Source organism: Ursus americanus, chromosome 14, assembly GCF_024610735.1.
Source record: "Ursus americanus isolate L20-20 chromosome 14, mUrsAme1.1.p, whole genome shotgun sequence".
NCBI classification, from domain to species: domain Eukaryota; kingdom Metazoa; phylum Chordata; class Mammalia; order Carnivora; family Ursidae; genus Ursus; species Ursus americanus.
The window spans coordinates 64,214,941-64,232,629 of NC_142140.1; the positions used below are offsets into that span (position 1 = coordinate 64,214,941).

The window sequence follows — 17,689 nt, forward strand, 5'->3', positions numbered from 1 at the left end:
AGATGTCTCACCCCTCTACTGTTCCACAGCTTGCAGGCTGGCGGAAGTGGGAGTGAAATTCGGGGCGTCGGTTGGTAAGAGGTAAGGAAGGGTGGGGACCCGGAGCGGGCAAGTCCCGCGCCTCCGCTCGCGGGGCGGCGCCGCGGGGCCGGGCCCCGCGGGGTGGGAGAGGTGGCGCTGCCCTGGGCGGGCCCTGCGGCCGGAGTCCCGCGCGGGGCGGGGCGGCTCCGCCCCTGGCTCCGCCTCCGCCCGGTCCCGGCACACCTGGCCCGCAGGTAGCCGGCGCCCGCCGCCTTTCCGGGGCGGTCAGGGCGGGTTAGTTGCGCGTCCGCCTTGCGGCCGGAGGGCTCGGCTCCGGGGGCGCGCGGGCGGGAGCCATGGACCCGGGCGCGGGGGCCGCGGCGGGAGAGGGGCCGCCCGCGCCCCGGCCCCGTCGCCGCCGCTCCCTGCGTCGCCTGTTCAGCCGCTTCCTGCTGGCGCTGGGCAGCCGCTCCCGCCCGGGGGCCTCGCCGCCCCGGCCGCGGCCCCAGCCGGGACCCCGCGATGGCGACGGGGACGGCGAGGGGGGCTTCGCTCGCGCGCCGGGCCCCGCCCCAGCCGCGCGCGGGAGCCCCGGGGAGGAGCGCCCGCCTGGCGCCCAGCCCCAGCCCCCGGCCGGCGACGGCGCGCGGCCCCCGGGCGCGCAGGGCTTGAAGAACCACGGCAACACCTGTTTCATGAACGCCGTGGTGCAGTGTCTCAGCAACACGGACCTACTGGCCGAGTTCCTGGCGCTGGGGCGCTACCGGGCGGCGCCGGGCCGCGCCGAGGTCACCGAGCAGCTGGCGGCGCTGGTGCGCGCGCTCTGGACGCGCGAGTACACGCCCCAACTTTCCGCCGAGTTCAAGGTAGGCAGCGCGCCCGCCACCCGCCCCGGCCGCTGGGCCGAGCCGCGCGCCCCATCCGGAAAGGGTCTTCTGGGGGCCTTCAGAAGGCACCCAGAGCTGCAGCTCGGCTTACCGCCTTTGTTTCGAGGTGATTTGTTGGGCTCTTGCTTGCAAACGTCTTCTCTGTGAATTTCTCCCAGGTGGTTTTGGGGGGGACGGGGGAGTCGATGTGAGTGTATTGAGCATTTTTGCATTCAACAAACATTTGTTGAAGTACTGAAGGCCTTTGGGTCGCGGCGGCGTTCTAGCGCCACGGGCACTTTCCAATCTGGAGGGGTGTGGTGTGCGAAGCCTGACTCCCAAGGCCGGGGCCTCGGAGGGAGGGGATGCTGGCGTTTAGATCTGACCAGAGAGCACCGGAGCCGCAGGCCTGGAGGCGCGAAAAGAAAGCTAGGTGGTGTGGGGCGTGGATGAGGTTGGTCAGACCCTGCGAGGCCTTGGAAGCAGTGATAAGGAGTTTGGGTTTTATTCTAAACCCAGCGGAAGCTGAGATCCCGTGGGCTGGGTACTGTGCTGAGTGCCCCGGGGAGGCAGTGGGTGTGTGCTATATTGGCGATGGCATCTTTTTTCTTTCGTTAAATCGCCCACCGTGCCTTGGTTTGGGGCTGCTTTCGCTGGCCCCCGGATCCCGGTCTACTTACCCTACGCTGCCGAGTCATAAGGCGCTGGAAGTGATGTATGTCACGTCACCCGGGGTTAAGCAGCGGGTTTGGGATCCCAGTTGGATTTCAGAGTTCCTGATAATTTATGCACATGACTGGCTTCCTGCTGAAAAGCCACAGCCCTGGGCAGAGAGCTGAAGCTCCCCATAGACTAGCGATTGTTCTTGGGGGAGGGGGAACCTGTCAGTGTTCATTCCACAGGCATCACCGCTCTTGAGTTTCAGCCTGAAAAAGCAAGCCAGGCCGTGTGACCCACAGTGCCAGCCTCCCCTTTCCTCCTGCTTCCACCACTAAAGCTCTGTTCTGCAGGGGTCAGCGGGTCAACTGAGTGTCATTCACATCTCCTTTTGGCAACATTCGCCTTCTCAATAATGAGACAGTACCAGTAGTCCCCCCTTTATGCTTGGGGGGTACATCCCAGGACCCCCGGTGGGTGCCTGAAACCATAGATAAATACCAAGCCCACGTAATGCTGTGTTTCTTCCTATACAAACACACCTGCGGTAAAGCGTCATGATGTTAGGTACCGTCGTCGTCGGAGATGAACAGCAGTAACTCAGCATAAAAAAGAACAGTTACAACTACATACCGTAATAAAAGTTACGGGAACGTGGGCTCTCTCTCTGCAGATATTGTATGCTGTACTCACCCTTCTGGCGAGGATGCGAGGTGATAAAATGCCTAGGTGATGAGGCCAGGCGAGGCCAGGGATGTAGGCATTGCCACCCTTCTGACCTAAGTCAGGAGGATTGCCTGCTTCCCTACGGAGTTTTGACCTCCAGTGCCTGAAACCACAGAAAACTTAGGATGTGGGGAGCTAGTGTAGGGTATAGTGGTTAAGAGCAAGGTCTCTGGAGCTTTGTGACCTCAAGCAAGTTACCAAAAAAAAAAAAAAAAAAAAAATCCCACTGTGCCTCAACTTGCCTTCTCTGTGAAATGGGACAATAACGGCACTTACCTTATTAACAGAACTCTGAGTTCTCTGCACAGCACTTAGAACAGCGCCTGAGTCCTAGGAAGCTTTTGTTATTCCTTCTCAGTCTGCCTTCTCACCTACGGAGATCTGGCGGAGGGAGGGAGGTAATGTTCTCAAATCTTTCCTATTGCCTGGTTGCATTCTCCTGCAGGTCCTGCCCCAGTGGGAAAGACAGGAGAGCTTGAAAAAAATCTTCCAAATTAGTGACGGCTCTCAAGTGACTCACCAGCATTTCCTGTCTCACCCCTTCTCTCAAATCCCCAAGGCCTGGAAGCTCGCAGGGAGGTGGGGCGGGGGGGGGGGCGGGGGGACTGGAGGATAGTCAGGTTGTTAATTTTTAACGAGGGTGATGTCATCCGAGGTTTCCCGGGACTTTTTGGGTAGCCAGGCTTGGAGGGAGCGGACGGTGCCAGCATCTGGGCTTTCAGTAAACCCTGCCGATGGAAATCTAGGTGGGCTCCTCTTATTTTATAGATGAGGAAACATCCCTTCACCCAACAAATATTTCTGGAGTGTCCCAGCACTCTCCCAGGAACAAGGAACGCACGGGAAGCTCTGAGCGCAAAAGCTCCTGGGGCCGCTTGCTAGGAGCTCCCCGTCCAGCGGGAGAGGTGGATGTTAATGCAGTGATGGCACTGGCACGGGGTCAGAGCTGATGACAGGTGCTGGATGGGGGGCCGTGGAGGGGGTGTCCCAGGAGAAGTAACCATCAGGAGGGGTCAACAGGAGAGGTCAAGTAAGGACAGGGGAGGGTGGGGATGTGGCTTCCTCACCGAGCACTGGGATCAGATCACTGGGGCGGGTGGAGCTGAGGGGCCTTCTGTGGGCAGGGCAGCATAAATGCAAGATGCAATAAATTAATGGAAGGGACGCCTGGGTGGCTCAGTGGGTGAAGCCTCTGTCTTTGGCTCAGGTCATGATCCTGGGGTCCTGGGATCCAGCCCCTCATGGGGCTCCCTGATCAGTGGGGAGTCTGCTTCTCCCTCTCCCACCCCCCACGCCCCCCTCCTGCTTGCTCCCTCTCTATCAAATAAATAAATAAAATCTTTAAAAAAAAATTATGGGAGCCTCTGTCCCCGGGTAGAGGGGTCTGGAGAATTGGTTGGGGACAAGCCACAGAAGGTTTTGTCCAGGAGTTGGGTCTTGAGGAGGGATTCTTAGCTTCAGACTGAGGAAGGGAGGGATGGAGAAGGTACCGGCGTGCTGGGCTGAGTTACCCCAACCCCAGCCGTGCAAATGGGGTGGCTTTGCAGTGTTCTCTTTCCCGACCTCCCAGGCACGCAGCCTGTAGACAGTGGGACTGCTCTGTTTTAACAGCATGTGAATAAATGCGTCGAAACAAATCCTGCCACGGTATTGTCTATGACACTTTGCGTCTCTAATGATGTCATTAAATATGTCATAGCATAAAAACTCAAAAGGTGCTAACAACGTAAACAGAGATTTGGAACTCTACCCTCCAGACAACTTTTGGAAACCTCGATGTGTTTCAGAGCATCTTTATGTGGAAAAATCCAGGATTGCATCCTGCTTTTTTCACGTTAATATTGTCATAAGGCTCTCTCCTGGCCATTACAACATTCTGTAAAACTTAATTTTAAATGATCGTGTAATATTTCTTTCAATGAACCAGTCCCTGCAGGGACGTTTACCATGTAAGTTTCCAGTTATCACACTGTGTATTGAAAATCCTGGTGCTTAAATCATTGCCCTCAGCTCTGACCATTTCCTGAATTTGATCCCTTGACGTGAACTTATGTGGTCAAAGCAGAGATGTAACTTTTATTTTTATGTGTTTTTTTGTTTTTGAATCACCATTGTTTTGATATGTAACTTACGTGCAGTGCACCCATGTAAAAAAATCGAGCTGTCCCTGACATGCAACATTGTGGAAGTTTAAGGCGTACGAAGAATTGATCTTACACATTTATGTTGAAATATGACTGCCATATTTAGCATTAGATAACATCTCTGTCGTGGGCCACACGGTGATCATTGTTTCCAGTGTTGGAAACAGTTAAAGGCTAATCTTTCCGCAAGTGTCATGTTTCAACTTACCGAACAACAGCAACAACGAAATAGCATCTCACTTTTATTTTTATTTCTTTGATTAAGAGTGAGGGACAGGATTTTTATGCTTCTTTGCTAGTTGTGAGACTGCGCCTGGAATTTCCTGTCCGTGTTGACTATCCATTCTGCCTGGTCTCAATGCTCTTTTTACTTGTTTCTGTGAGTTCCTCAACCCTTACACTTGCCACAAATATTTTCCGCAGACTCTCTCCTTCCTATCCCCAGTCCTGGAAGTTGTAGATTTCTTTACGTCATACCTTTCGATAAAGGTTCTATGTTATGTATTTCTAGTTTTCCCATGGCTATATTAAGGATTTCAGCCATCTGGAGTTTATCTTAGCTTACGTACTCAAGCATCACTTTGAGACCTACAATTTTAGACATACAGTATGCCTCACGTGATACGCTAAAGGCATTGCCTTTTACAAGCAAGGATGATCGCTCCTATATTTTGGAAGTTCTGGATGAAACAGTAAGCCGTGAAATGGAAATGGGATAAAAAAAGATGGAACAGATAGGAAATTGCGAGATGGGTCTAGAAATCCCTATTGTAGCATTACGGCAGGCACGAACGAGGTCAGAAACGAGATAGAAAATTGAAAGCAATCACCATTTAGAATGTATGAAAATTAGATTTTATTCACGAAAACCACGGAAGGAGGAAATAACTAGGAATAATTTTGTAAGAGATGTGTTAGAAATTATCAGTGTTGAGAGAAACACATGCACACACGCGGATAGAGCTCTGTCAAGTTGCAGGTTAGAAGGACTAGATATTTCCGTCCATCTCTCCCAGGTGAGGATTTCGCCTTAATACAGCTCTGGTCACATTTTCATAGACTCTCCGTGTGAGTGTCTTCTGTTAGGAATCAATAGGTCAAGTTATTTCAAAAAAGTCCAAACTCTCTTACAGTTTGCCAGAGACCCCTTTTTTCCCCCTTACATATTTTATTTATTTATTTGAGAGAGAGCGAAAGCAAGAAAAATCCCAGAGGGAGAGGGAGAAGCAGACTCCCGGTGGAGTGGAGAGCCCGATGCGGGGCTCGATCCCAGGACCTTGGGATCATGACCTGAGCCGAAGGCAGATGCTTAACTGACTGAGCCTCTCAGGCGGCCCCTGCCAGAGACCGTTCTAATCAGAAAAAAACTAAAGAACAGAATTCACTGTAAAAAAAAAAATTTGCAGGGTGCAAATAAAAATACAATCACTTATGGTCCCATCCTTCTATGATAACCATTGTTCATATTTTGCCATGTATTTCTCGTGTTTTCTAGCTATGGATATATATCTATCAATCTCAAATAGGTATTTTTCACTTTTTAAAAAAATGGTAGGATCATTGATTTTCTTCCCAGCATTTCCTCAAGCATTTTTTCAGGCCACCTGAGTGTGCCGTAAGTTTTCCCCCAGGAAACTTCAGTACGTCGGGCTACAGCGTATCTTTGCTTGGAGCTCTCATTTCCTGATGCCAAATTCCCCAAACTGGAATTACTCTTGTTTCCATAGAAGGACATTTCCAAGGCCCTATCTTGTCTGTCTTGAAATTCGCACATTCTTTCTGGAAAGGTTGTATGGCTTCCCAACCAGGCTAAGATGAAGAGCGTCCGGCTCCAAGGAGTAACATGAGTCACGGGAGGGGAATGGGTTTCCCACGGAAGGAAGAAAACACCAAGGTGTAGACTGTAGGATTGGACAAATACGGTTTGGGGCACCCGAGTGGCTGGATCAGCTGGAGCTGTCAAACACGTGGGAGGGTGGGAGGGTGGTGAAAGACAGGGACGGGGCCAGATGGGAGGAGGGTGGATTGTTAGGTGGTGAGTCAGGGGAGCTTTGAGTCGAGGCATGAAGTTATCCAGCTGGTCTATGCTCCGGTGCAGGGGTGCAGGCGGAGGGCTGGCAAGGGGAGAGTCCAGAAAGGGCTCCTGTGCAGGGAAGGTATTGTCATCTGGGTCAGCTGCATTTAGGACTCTGGCAGGAATGGGTTTCTACCGAGGGGCCACAGAGACAGAGTGGGAACCAGATTCCAGAATGCTTGGCACTGACCGACGTGGGTTCAAGAGTGAATCTAAAAGAGGACACTGATGTGAAGAGGAAGAGCTGGTTTGGGAGATTTTGAGCTGGAGGTGGCTACTCCCCCGGGGAGGGAATGCTGGTACTAAGGATAGATAGAGTGGGATGTGGAGGGTGGCTAGGCGTGGGGTCACCAGGTAAGATGCAACACGCAGTTAAATTTGAATTTCAAATAAACAATGAATAACTTTTTAGTGTAAATATATCCCAAATACTGCGTGGGACATACTTATACTAAACACAGTCATTGCTTCTCTGAAATTCAAATTTTTTTTTAAAGATTTTATTTATTTATTCGACAGCGATAGAGACAGCCAGCGAGAGAGGGAACACAAGCAGGGGGAGTGGGAGAGGAAGAAGCAGGCTCACAGCGGAGGAGCCCGATGTGGGGCTCGATCCCATAACGCCGGGATCACGCCCTGAGCCGAAGGTAGATGCTTAACCGCTGTGCCACCCAGGTGCCCCTGAAATTCAAATTTAACTGAGCCCCTTGTATTTTGACTTGCCTAATCTGCCAGCCCTATGTGGAGGTCAAAGGCCAAAGAAGCCTGGAGGAAAAATCCAGACTAGATCGTCTAGTGAACCCCAAACTAGAGTGACTGGAATAAAGACTCCGAGCCACTCTTTCAGCTAATTCAGTCTTGAATTTTGCTTTGTCATACCCTAAAGTTTCCTTTAAATCCCAGTGGAAGGGTTAAGGAGAGAAAGAGGAAAAAGCCCAGGCTGTTTGATTTGGTTGGCCATGGTGAGGGTCAGCTAGGTCCACAACTCAGACGTGCCCGTTGGCAGGTGGGAGCCCAGGACAGCCCTGCGTGGGGCGGGGCTTGATGTCTGGCTGCATCTGGGGGGGCTGGAGAGGAGCAGCAAACAACCGCAATGTACTATGTGCACCTGCGTGTGTATGCACACACGGACAAGGGGATTTGCTCACTCTCATGCTTGCACGTGCATTTAAAAAATTTTTTTAAAGTTCCCTAGAAAGATGCTTGAGAAAATGCTAACCGTGGCCTCCCTCTGGGGATGGGCACCCAGAGCTGGGGGGCTGGGTGGAGGGAAGACTTTTCACGATCATCTTTTTTTATGTCTTGAATTCTTTTAAGTCTGTCCATATGTTACCCTTTGAAATAAACCTTAAAAAAAAAAAACACCCCGGAATATGCCTTCCCATAGAAAATGACAAAGTTCCGGCACAATTTAACAGGACGGGCAGAGGGAACGTAAGCGCCGTGGCTATTGTGCACCTCGTTTTCATTGTTGTAACCCCAGTCCCTACAATAGTATCTGGCACGTGGTAGGAACTGAATAAATATTGACGAAAGTGGTGAAAGACGGGCTTGGCCATCGTGTGATCTAACCACAGAAGTTTGATTTCACACCCACTAGAAAGAGGCACTGAGGGGGTACGTGCGTGTTTAGGGCAGCCCAGTTCACTGTGCCGCCGCCGCGCAGTCTTTCCCAAACAGAGCCAGAGCCACGGGAGTGAATGAGTCACCGAGGGAGAGTGTAGGGCAAGCTGCTTCCGCCGGTAGCGGGAGCTGAGTGCCAGGGATAGAGATAGACTGATGGAGGCGGCCAGGGGAGCAAGCGTCCTCGCCATCAAGGGACAAGCGCATCCAGATATTCAACCAACACAGCCCTGTGGGTTTGCAAAGGACAGGACATTGGCCAGCAGGTGTCATCTATACAGAACGCCCCAAGAACATTTGCGGACACCGTCTCCCAAGAGCAGGCTTCGGCCGGAACGTTCTCATCCCTCACTGTTTGCGTGGTGTCAGCCCTGCTCCGGGCTGAGTGGTGACGCTGGGTAGACTTGGTGCTGATAGGTCCCGACTTGGTTGTCTGCGGGGCCAGACTGACCCTCTGCTTTTCGGCTTACCTCTCAGAACGCTGTTTCCAAGTACGGCTCCCAGTTCCAAGGCAATGCCCAGCACGACGCCCTGGAGTTCCTGCTCTGGCTGCTGGATCGGCTGCATGAGGACTTGGAGGGCTCGGCCCGAAGCCCGGGGTCCGAGAAGGTGGGTCACTCTTAAAACACCATGTCATATCTGGTATTCTTTTTTTTTTTTTCCCTTGAATATGTACTCGGTCTTGAAATTCGTCTTCCTTGGGCTCCTGTGTAATCTGGCTCCTGGGTACACAGAGCTGCTCCGTGCCCCTTTCTCTTAGCTCTGTTGGCTGTAGGCGTGGCATTTCCTCCCACGGCAGGACTTCTCGTCCTCTGTCATCCCAGGGATCTAGTGAATAGGGTTTTCCTTTCATTTTAAAGTTTGAAAAATCTCCTTTTTGTCTATATTCTGTGCATTAGTGCATTCGTATGGCCATCGGAGGCCGTATTTCATTTTTTTAATCATTATTTTCTTTTTTTTCCACTTTTTTCAATAAGATTTCTTTATTTTTAGAGAGAGAGAGTGCACACAAGAGGAAGAAGCAGAGGGGGAGAGAAAAATCTCAAGCAGATTCCATACTCTGCACAGAGCCCGATGTGGGGCTCGATCTCATGACCCTGAGATCACGACCTGAGCCGAAACCAAGAGTCAGGTGCTTAACCAACTGCGTCACCCAGGCGCCCCGGCCATGGGTATTTCAGATGGTACCATTTTACCACTTCCAGTCTTTTTCCTCCAAACACAGAATGGATGGTTATATGTGTGCACTCAGCGTTCCCCGATTTTGATGAAACCCCAAATCTCTGGGAGTAAGAAGGAGCCAAATCATTGGTAACAGCCGCAGTTAATTGACACATCAGTGGTGTTGTCTACGGGCTTTGCTAGATAAAGAGCAGTGACGGGTTCTGCTCTCATGCTCTCCGTTTATCTCCCAAGAAAGTCAAAAGTGAGTGAGGTCATTATTCCGTGAGTGAGCACAGTTATTAGGACAACATCCATGAATAAGTGGAGGAGGGGCCAGAAGCTTTGGTAATTAATCAGACACACATTGCTTTCGATGTGTCTCCAGACGCATCTGGGGCCAGGTAACTCTTTGCTGCGGGGGCCGTCCTGTGCCATGTGGCCTCCACAGTATCCCTCTACCCACAGGATGCTGGTGGCACCCCCCAGTCGTGATTGACAAACAGTGTCCCCTGGGGGCAGAAGCGCCCACTGCTTGAGACCCTCTGCTCTGGAGCCCTTGCCCCCAAGCGCAGTACACCGCCCCCAGGCCTTTCTTTAAGGTAACCTTGAGTTTCTTTAAGCCGAGAGGACCGGCCAGTAATTCTTCTTACCAACTTGAGGACCCACATGACAGCAGCCATAGTTGGCCTTCCAGTCCCCACGGCGTCCTTCTGCTAGACGGTCTCCACACTGAAGCCGGGGTGTCTTTTGAGAAAGGACAAAAAGATCATGTCACTCTCCTTCTTAAAGTTCTCTGATGGCTTCCTGTTGTACTTCGCACAAAATCCAGACTCGGACTCGACCTGCCTGCAGGCCCCCCCTGCCCCTTGCTCGTTGCTTTGGGCCACGCTGGCTGCTTTCCGTCCCTTGCACGGGCCAAGGCTTGAGGACCCAGGCAAGAATAGGGGGGTGGCTGGCTGTGGGCCACAGAGGGGAGCTTGCCCGGCTCTTCGCTTGACCTGATTGAGACCAGAAAAGATCTTTCTCTGCACTGGGGGTGGAGGCGTCTCTTGAAATTTGCTCTTAGAAAATTGGGCCGCCTGCGGAGGCCCGGCTGGGGACGCTTCAGCCTGAAGCCAGAGCCGGCACGAAACTCCATTTTCCCTTTCCAGGGAGGAAAGGCACTGTCCTCTGTAACTGAGCCGTTTTTCTTTCTTTTTGAGGTTATTTCTGTTTCAAAACATGTGAAGGCCATACAGCGAGATGTATGTGAAACTGGAACAGAAAATGTAAGGACCACTTTTCTTCTCTCGTCGGGATGGTTCTCCAATGTTTTCATCCGGCGGAAAGGGCATATTTTTACCATCCTATAGGCTGTCTCACGTAGGCAGTCTTTTGGGCAGTTAATTTTACAGAAATCGCCACTCTTGCAGCATCAAGAACAAGAGGGGGCTGGGGAGAGGACCAGGAAACTACCATTTACAAAGCAGCTGCTGTATGCCTTGCAGGACGCACACGTAATTTTTTCATTTTAATGGTGGCTTTGTGAAGTGGATGTGATAGTCCTGTTCCTTTTATTTATTTTTTTTAAGATTTTATTTATTTATTTGGCAGAGAGCACAGGGGGAGCAGCAGGCAAAGGGACAGGGAGAAGCAGACTCCCTGCTGAGCAGGGAACCCCATGCGGGACTCGATCCCAGGACCCCGGGATCATAACCTGAGCTGAAGGCAGACACTTCACCGACTGAGCCACCCAGGCACCCCACTCCAGTTCCTTTTAGACATGGAATGAGGCTCAGAGAGATGCCCAGGGTCACTTTGCTAGCAGAGTGGAGCCAGCCGGCCTGACCTCCTGGTCCACGCTTCTCGAATCACCCTGCTGCCTCTCAGTCCAGCCTCGCTCAGGATCTTCTCCTTCTGTACGCTGTCTTGGGCGATCCCGCCCACTGCCACTCCGGGCCGCCAGGTTATCACCTCAATGCAGAAGCACCTGTATCCTTGTGAGCTCTTTGGCTGCAAGTAACAGCAGCCAACTTCAGGTGACTCGAGAGAGGGTAGAGGTGCGGCAGGCGGGATCAGAGGGGAGACGAGAACCAGGCATGGACCCGATGAGAATCAGACAGCTCCTAGGTGGGGGGGGGGGGGGGCGTCACAGGGGCAGGAGCTGCTGGACTCTGTCCTGGACACCGCTGCTGGAATCCCTGTTTTCAGGCTTTTGGTCACTGCTCGTGATTCCCAGGCAAGGCAGGACCGTCCCATCGGTGTCGTTTGGGTCAAGTGCCTGTTCCTTGCGAAGGGAGGGTGTGGACCCCCCCCCCTCTTTAAAGAGCTTCCCCACCTCCCCGTGGACTGGACCCGGTGTTCCGGAAGGGGCCTCAGCCCTGCACAGTCACACATCCCAGCATCCACTCTGCATCCAGGGTCCACCCTCTTCCAGCCCCCCATCACCTCAAACTCGGCGTGCCCTTCCCGGGGCCCACTTCTCCCTTCGATTTTCCCTCGTCCGCTAATGGAACAGGTGTTCTCGGGGCACCAGATGGGAGCTTGGAGCTGCTCCTGCTTGTCCCCTCCCCCTTTCTTTGCTGCCCCACCGAGCGCTGCCTTATGAGCTGCGGACATAGGGCCTCTTGAGCCCATCCCCCCTTCCCGTTTTCGTGACTCCTGCTCCAGCTCTCCCCGTTGTGTCCCAGGCCCTCGAGCCTCCTGATCTGTGTCCTTCCTCCAGACTCGCCCTCCTGCCTCGTGTGCACGGCGTCGGCTTAAAGCATCGCCATGCGTGTCGCTGCCGCGTGGGTTTGAAACCCAGCCGGTACTCCCCGCCGTGTGCTCCCTGTTCTAAGTGTTCTATGTATGTTAACTCTTTTCAGCTCAGACCGTCCCTCGGAGGTAGGCACCGTCATTCAGCATCCCTCCACAGCGGTCGGGAAATCGTGGGGCCAAGGGGTTAAGTGACGGACTTGGCTGGCTCAGAGGTTGGGCAGTGCCCCCAAGGAGTGCGATTTCGGAGGGATTGGGACCTGGCAGCTGGAGTCCGGAGGCTGATTCTTAATCCTGCTTCTGTGCCTTTTACCGAACTGGGTAGTCGTCTTTAGGACATGGGAGCCCCCTCCCCTCCCAGCGTGGCGCCAGACTCTCCCCCCAGCGCCGTTTTCTGCTTCTGTTCACACGTCCTGTGCGCTGGTCGACTCGAGCATCACAAAACTATGGGACCAATAAGAATGTTCCATCCTGAGTATTTGCCCCAGTCTTTCATTAGGGAAAATCCGTACAGATGGAAACGTTGAATGAATGATACAGGGAACTCCTCCTGCCCACCGTCTAGACTCTGTAATTCACGTTTTAATTAAATTGCTTTATCTGTATTTGTCCTATATACTCCTCACTCCATCTATTCTTTTCCTCCTCTTACTGCTTCTCGTGCATTTTGAATTACATTTCACACATTGGCATGCTTCACCCCACACACGTCACGTGCGTTCCTTTCCCCTCGCTCTCCGAATATGCTGGCCATAAAGCCTGGGGTGATGTGGCCACCAGCCGTGGGATTCCCGCAGCCGGGAGAGGCAAGGGACACATTCCCTAGAGCCTCCACATTCCGTTTGTGGCCTGGGGATGCCGATTTCGGAGGTCTGGTCTCCTGAACTGAGAGAGAATACATTTCTGCTGTTTTAAGCCCCCGGTGTGTGTGAATTTGCTGCAGGAGCACCAGAAAGCGAATACAGAAGGGGACGCAAAGAGGGGCACAGTAGGACTGATGTGGGGTGAAGGAGGCTTATGCGCGAGTCAAAGGGGCAAAGCCTGGTGTGCCCAGTGCTCGTGTGAAGACTGGCTCCTGGGGAGATGCCGATGGGGCGGGTCGACCCGCAGGTGGATGATGGGAGATGAACGGACGCATTTGCAGTGGTGGCAGGCTTCCCGGTGAAAGGTACAGGAGGCGTAGACACGTGGGGCCCAGCAGGATGGCCATGCGAATGGGGACACTTGAGACAGAGGTCACAGCAGAGGTGGCCGAGTATGTGGGACCGTTCCCAAGCTTCACGCTTTAGCTCTGCTCCCTCAGCACCTTCTTTGAGGGAATTTGGAAAGTCCAAAGACCAAAGGAGCTGTGAATTGGGGCAAAGTCGACAGAACGTCCAGGTCCTGCAGAGCCCGGCCCCGGGAGAGGTGATGTGGACCCAGGAGGCCAGGGCTCAGCGGTCCAGAGGCAGTGGAGCGATGGGAGCATTCCTAATCTTACTTCCTTCCCTCATGTCTTTGCAGCCTCAGCCCGAAGCCAGCAGAACCCCCGAGAACCTCCCATCTCCATCGGCTCAGCTCTCCCTAGGCCAAAGCTTCGTACAGAGCCACTTTCAAGCACAGTATAGGTAAGAATATAGGCAAGAGTGGAATGGGCTCGGAATGGATCGCCCAAACCTGAATGCTGATAACTGGTCTCCCATTGACTACAAGACAACGGAAACACAAGCGCCCTTCTCTCTCCCATTATAAATCCCAGTTAACCACTCAACTCCTGTCTGCTCTGGAGATTAGTGTTTCTTCTTTCCCTTCTTGCTGGCTCCTGGGCCTCCCATCCCACCCCCGGCGCCTTCCACATAGTGTGACTGTGGAGCGCAGGGCTTCCCCGACAGGCAAGGCAATCACCGAGAAGTTGGCGAGACCCTTCCTGTTCGTTCCTATAGCCAGAGAGCCCAGTTTACCCAGTGCTTTCAAGCTCAAGATTTCCCAGCAGCATGGAGGACACAAATGTATGTATATATATATATATATATATATAATTACACTGCCTTTGACTTCAGAAAAGCTCTCTTTGGGCTTTTATATATATGACAGTTCAGAGATTCAGGTAAAGCAGCATATTGCCAAGTGCTATGATGGTTTAGTGAAAGCACTGATTACAGTGAGGGGGCCACGGGGAGAAATCCCCCTGGGCTTCTTGGAGGAGGCGTGCCTTTGATGGGCTCTGAAGGACGACTAGGATTGAACGGGTGGGAACATCTTCAGCAAGCACAGAACCTGCTCACATGTGGGAATGAGGACAATCATCAGGATTTCGGGGAAACCCTCGGTTACAGAGAACCCGCCTCTTGGTGACACGCTACCCTTGGTCACTTAGCATACTGGCTAATTAAAAACTTGTACCTGAGCCTAGATTTTATTGTTGTACACAATAAGGCCCATTTCTTTCCTGTGGTGGCGTGCACAGATCGAACCCCGGTTTCATGGCTGCGGATCCTTTGGAGCCACGAAAGCCACGCGGGGGGCATCGGTCTTACTCACATGCAGGTGCGTGGAGCAAAGGCTGCTTGAAACAAAACTGAGACAGGAGAAGAAGCGAGGAGGACAAAGAACATCTAGGAGGGAAAGGGGAGTTTAAGGCCAGGGTAGGTTTGACTGCGGGGCAGGGACACCAAGAATTGCCACCAGGTACGGCTCATGGGTGTCTTTGTACAATCGATGCGCTTATTTCTCTGCTCATTCCGTTCTCTCTGCCCACTCCCCTTCCTGGGCGCCCATGCTCCCTTTCTTCCCTTCTGTCAAATATTTGAGCGTCTGCTCTCGTGCTTGGTCCACTGGATAAGCAAAGAGCGTCACTCCTTGCCCACGAGCGAGAAATACCAACCAGATAACCTGCGCATGCGCCCTCGATATTTGCCGTTTCACCCACTACGGGCCACTTCCCTTCTCGGCGCTGGAAGGGAGCTGCGAACAAGGCACGGCCCCCGTTCTCATGGAGCTCACGTTCTACTGGGGCAGGTGTTCGGTAACACCACACACGTCACAGCAGCTCGTGATGGTGATAAGACACACCTCGGGGTGTAGGGGAGGCAGCCAGCCTTAGATAAGGTGGTCCGGGAAGGCTTCTTTTTAGAGGGGGACATTTGAGCCGAGAACCGAGTGACAAGGAGTCAGCTATTCACGAATCTGGGGACAGGGCCATCCAGGCAGAGAAAACGGCAGAGGCAAAAGGCCTGGGGTTGGAATGACGTTGGCACAGCAAGGGACAGAGAAGTCAAGGTAGCTGCCAGGGAGGCGGGGGTGGGAGGGACCGCTGGAGTGGTGGACGGGGACCGGGTAGTGCAGGTGCCCTGCCCAGGCGTGCATTTTCTTCTGAAGGGCACAGGAAGCCGCTGCAGAATTTGAAGCCGGGGGTGCTCACATTTTGATATTCAGAGATCACACTGGTGGTTTGGGGGGGCTGGAGGGAGGCAGGACTGGCAGTTGGACGGCTGGGGGACCATGGGAGAGGGATGGTGCCTGGGATCCAGGGGTGGCCGAGGAGGTGGAGAGAGGTGGACAGCCCGAAATGTGTTGCTCATGACTTTAAGGCGCAAGGGGGAGGCACCGAGGGAAAGGGGAGAATCTAGGGTGACTCCTGGGTTTTTATGGGGTTATGTAGCTGGCAGGTGCTTTGAGGTGCGTGTGACCCAGGTGAAAGGAAGAAAACTCCTGTTTTCCTTTATACTACTCTGTCTCTCTCCTGCGGTACTTAAACCTGCAGGTGTCAGGTGTGTGGGCGCTGGGCGCGTTCCCCACACCAGGCTGTTTGGCGGCTCGCATGCACGCGGCCAGGGCATCCGGCAGTGTAACTCCAATCTGACACTGTTTACCTGGAGACAGCATCAGTCCCCACATCCAGAGATTAGCAATTAGTTATAAAAAGGATACAACTCAGAAACAGCGGGATGGGCTGCGCTGGGCCAGGTGCGTGGGAGGGGGTGCTGAGCTGCTGCGTCCTCTCTGGGGCCCCCTCCCCCGCCCTCCCAGCCCCTCCACGGGTTCAAAGCTGTCCAAACCCCTCCTGCTAGGGCTTTCCAGTAGGTCTCATTACCTACCTGTGATTGATGGAATCATTGACCCTTAGTGATGAACTCAGCCTCTGGGAGCCCCTTTCCTCCCCTGAAAGTGCCCACCCTCTAATCCCTGGTCGGTTCCCCTGGCAACCAGCCCCCATCCTTGGTGACCTAGGGGCCATCCCCAACCATCTCATTAACAGAACTCCCGGGTGGGTGTGGTTGTCTAGGGCTTGTTAGGAGTAACAAAAGATGCACTTTTTGCCCCAGGGCTCATCCCTTAGGTAATTCTAAGGGCTTTAGGAGCTCAGTGCCCGGAACTGGGACAAAGACCAAATACATGTTTCTCATTATAAGTCACAATATCACATGGTCTCTGGTGTGGGGTGAGTCCAGGGAGGATTGCTGAGGAAGGAACATTTAAGTTGATCGGATATTAAGGATTGCAGGCGCCCTTTGGGTAGGTTCCTGTAGGATGATGAGTAAGAAGCGAGGTGTTCGAGCTTCAAAAAAGGAACCAGTGACAGCTAAAAATAGCCGCTTTGTGCGGGATCGTCTGGAGTAAAGAAAAAATCGAGGTAGGGATGTCCGTCTAGGTGAGGGCTTTTGAGCTGTGGGAAGTGGTTTTCCAGGGTGGCCAGTGGGGCTGAGTGGCGGTCCCTGTGGCTCTGGGCGCTCATAAGCCTTCCTCTCCGCTGCGCAGGGCTGGCGGGCGATGGAACCTCGCCGTGGTATTGATGTAGTTTTGGAATATAGGTGAGGTTCAGTGGGGTGGAGTCCGGTGCCGAGGACCGAGAAAGAATTCTTGAGACGTCTTTGGTGCAAAATGGTGGTTTATGAAAGCAGGGGGACAGGACCCATGGGCGGAAAGGGCTGCTGCCCCGGGTTGTGAGGGGTGGCTGATTATATGCTACGGGGTTGGGGGAGGTAAGGAAAAAGGGAGGTTGAGAAAGAACTTTCATATGCTAAAGAAGACTCCCGGGATACCGGAGGCCCTGCCATTGTCAAGTTAATTTTGTTTTTCCCTCTAGCAAGGCATTCACATGAAGATAGTGGGGAGCTTCCTGGAGGAACGTTGTACTCTGCCCCCCTCAAGTATCTGTCAATGGGCTGCGGGTTATAAGGACATTTAATTGTACCTACATTTCCTTCTGGAAGCTACGTTATTGATAGAAATGCTTTGTTCCTGTAAATCACTAAGAGATTTGTAAACTGAGGGAGACAAAGGTCTTGCAGGATTGTGATCTAAGTTAACTATTTGTTTTTCCTTAGGGCTGCCAGGAGTGCCTGAGGAATGTCACTTATATCCCATGGGGGGGGGGGGGGTTGCGGGGTGTCAGCTTCTGCTCTGTGCTCAGCTTGCTTTCTGTACCCTCCTCAGTATCAGCCCTTCTTTATGAAATTGGAAGCTGGAGGATTTATTGTGGGTTAATTCAGAGATCTCTGTTCACTGAGGTTCTCCCTCCCCTCCTTTTTAGGGTGTTGGGATTTTTGACTCTGGCTGGAGGAGAGGACGAGGAATGGGATTAGGGTGCTAGACTAGGTTATGGACTAGAGGAGAAATAATTGGTTATTCCATATGATTATTGCCACAACCTAAAAACATCTGTGAGTTTAATAACCAAGGATTAGTGCTACGTAGGA

At 52.8% G+C, this 17,689-nt stretch overlaps 1 protein-coding gene across 3 annotated transcripts in view; it reads left to right on the forward strand.

The window, feature by feature from the left end:
• Window positions 1–280: 280 nt before the first annotated feature.
• The window catches only part of USP43 (ubiquitin specific peptidase 43), a 56,480-nt gene continuing 39,071 nt past the window's right edge, over window positions 281–17,689 (forward strand). For 2 of the 3 annotated variants that reach the window (XM_045797251.2, XM_045797252.2), the window contains exons 1-3: window positions 282–887; window positions 8,589–8,720; window positions 13,515–13,618. In XM_045797251.2, coding sequence (XP_045653207.1) covers window positions 378–887; window positions 8,589–8,720; window positions 13,515–13,618 — 746 coding nt within the window. In that variant the 5' untranslated portion in view covers window positions 282–377. Of the gene's footprint in view, window positions 888–8,588; window positions 8,721–11,035; window positions 11,144–13,514; window positions 13,619–17,689 lie in introns of all 3 variants that reach the window. The other variant, XM_087867614.1, reaches the window with a different exon arrangement.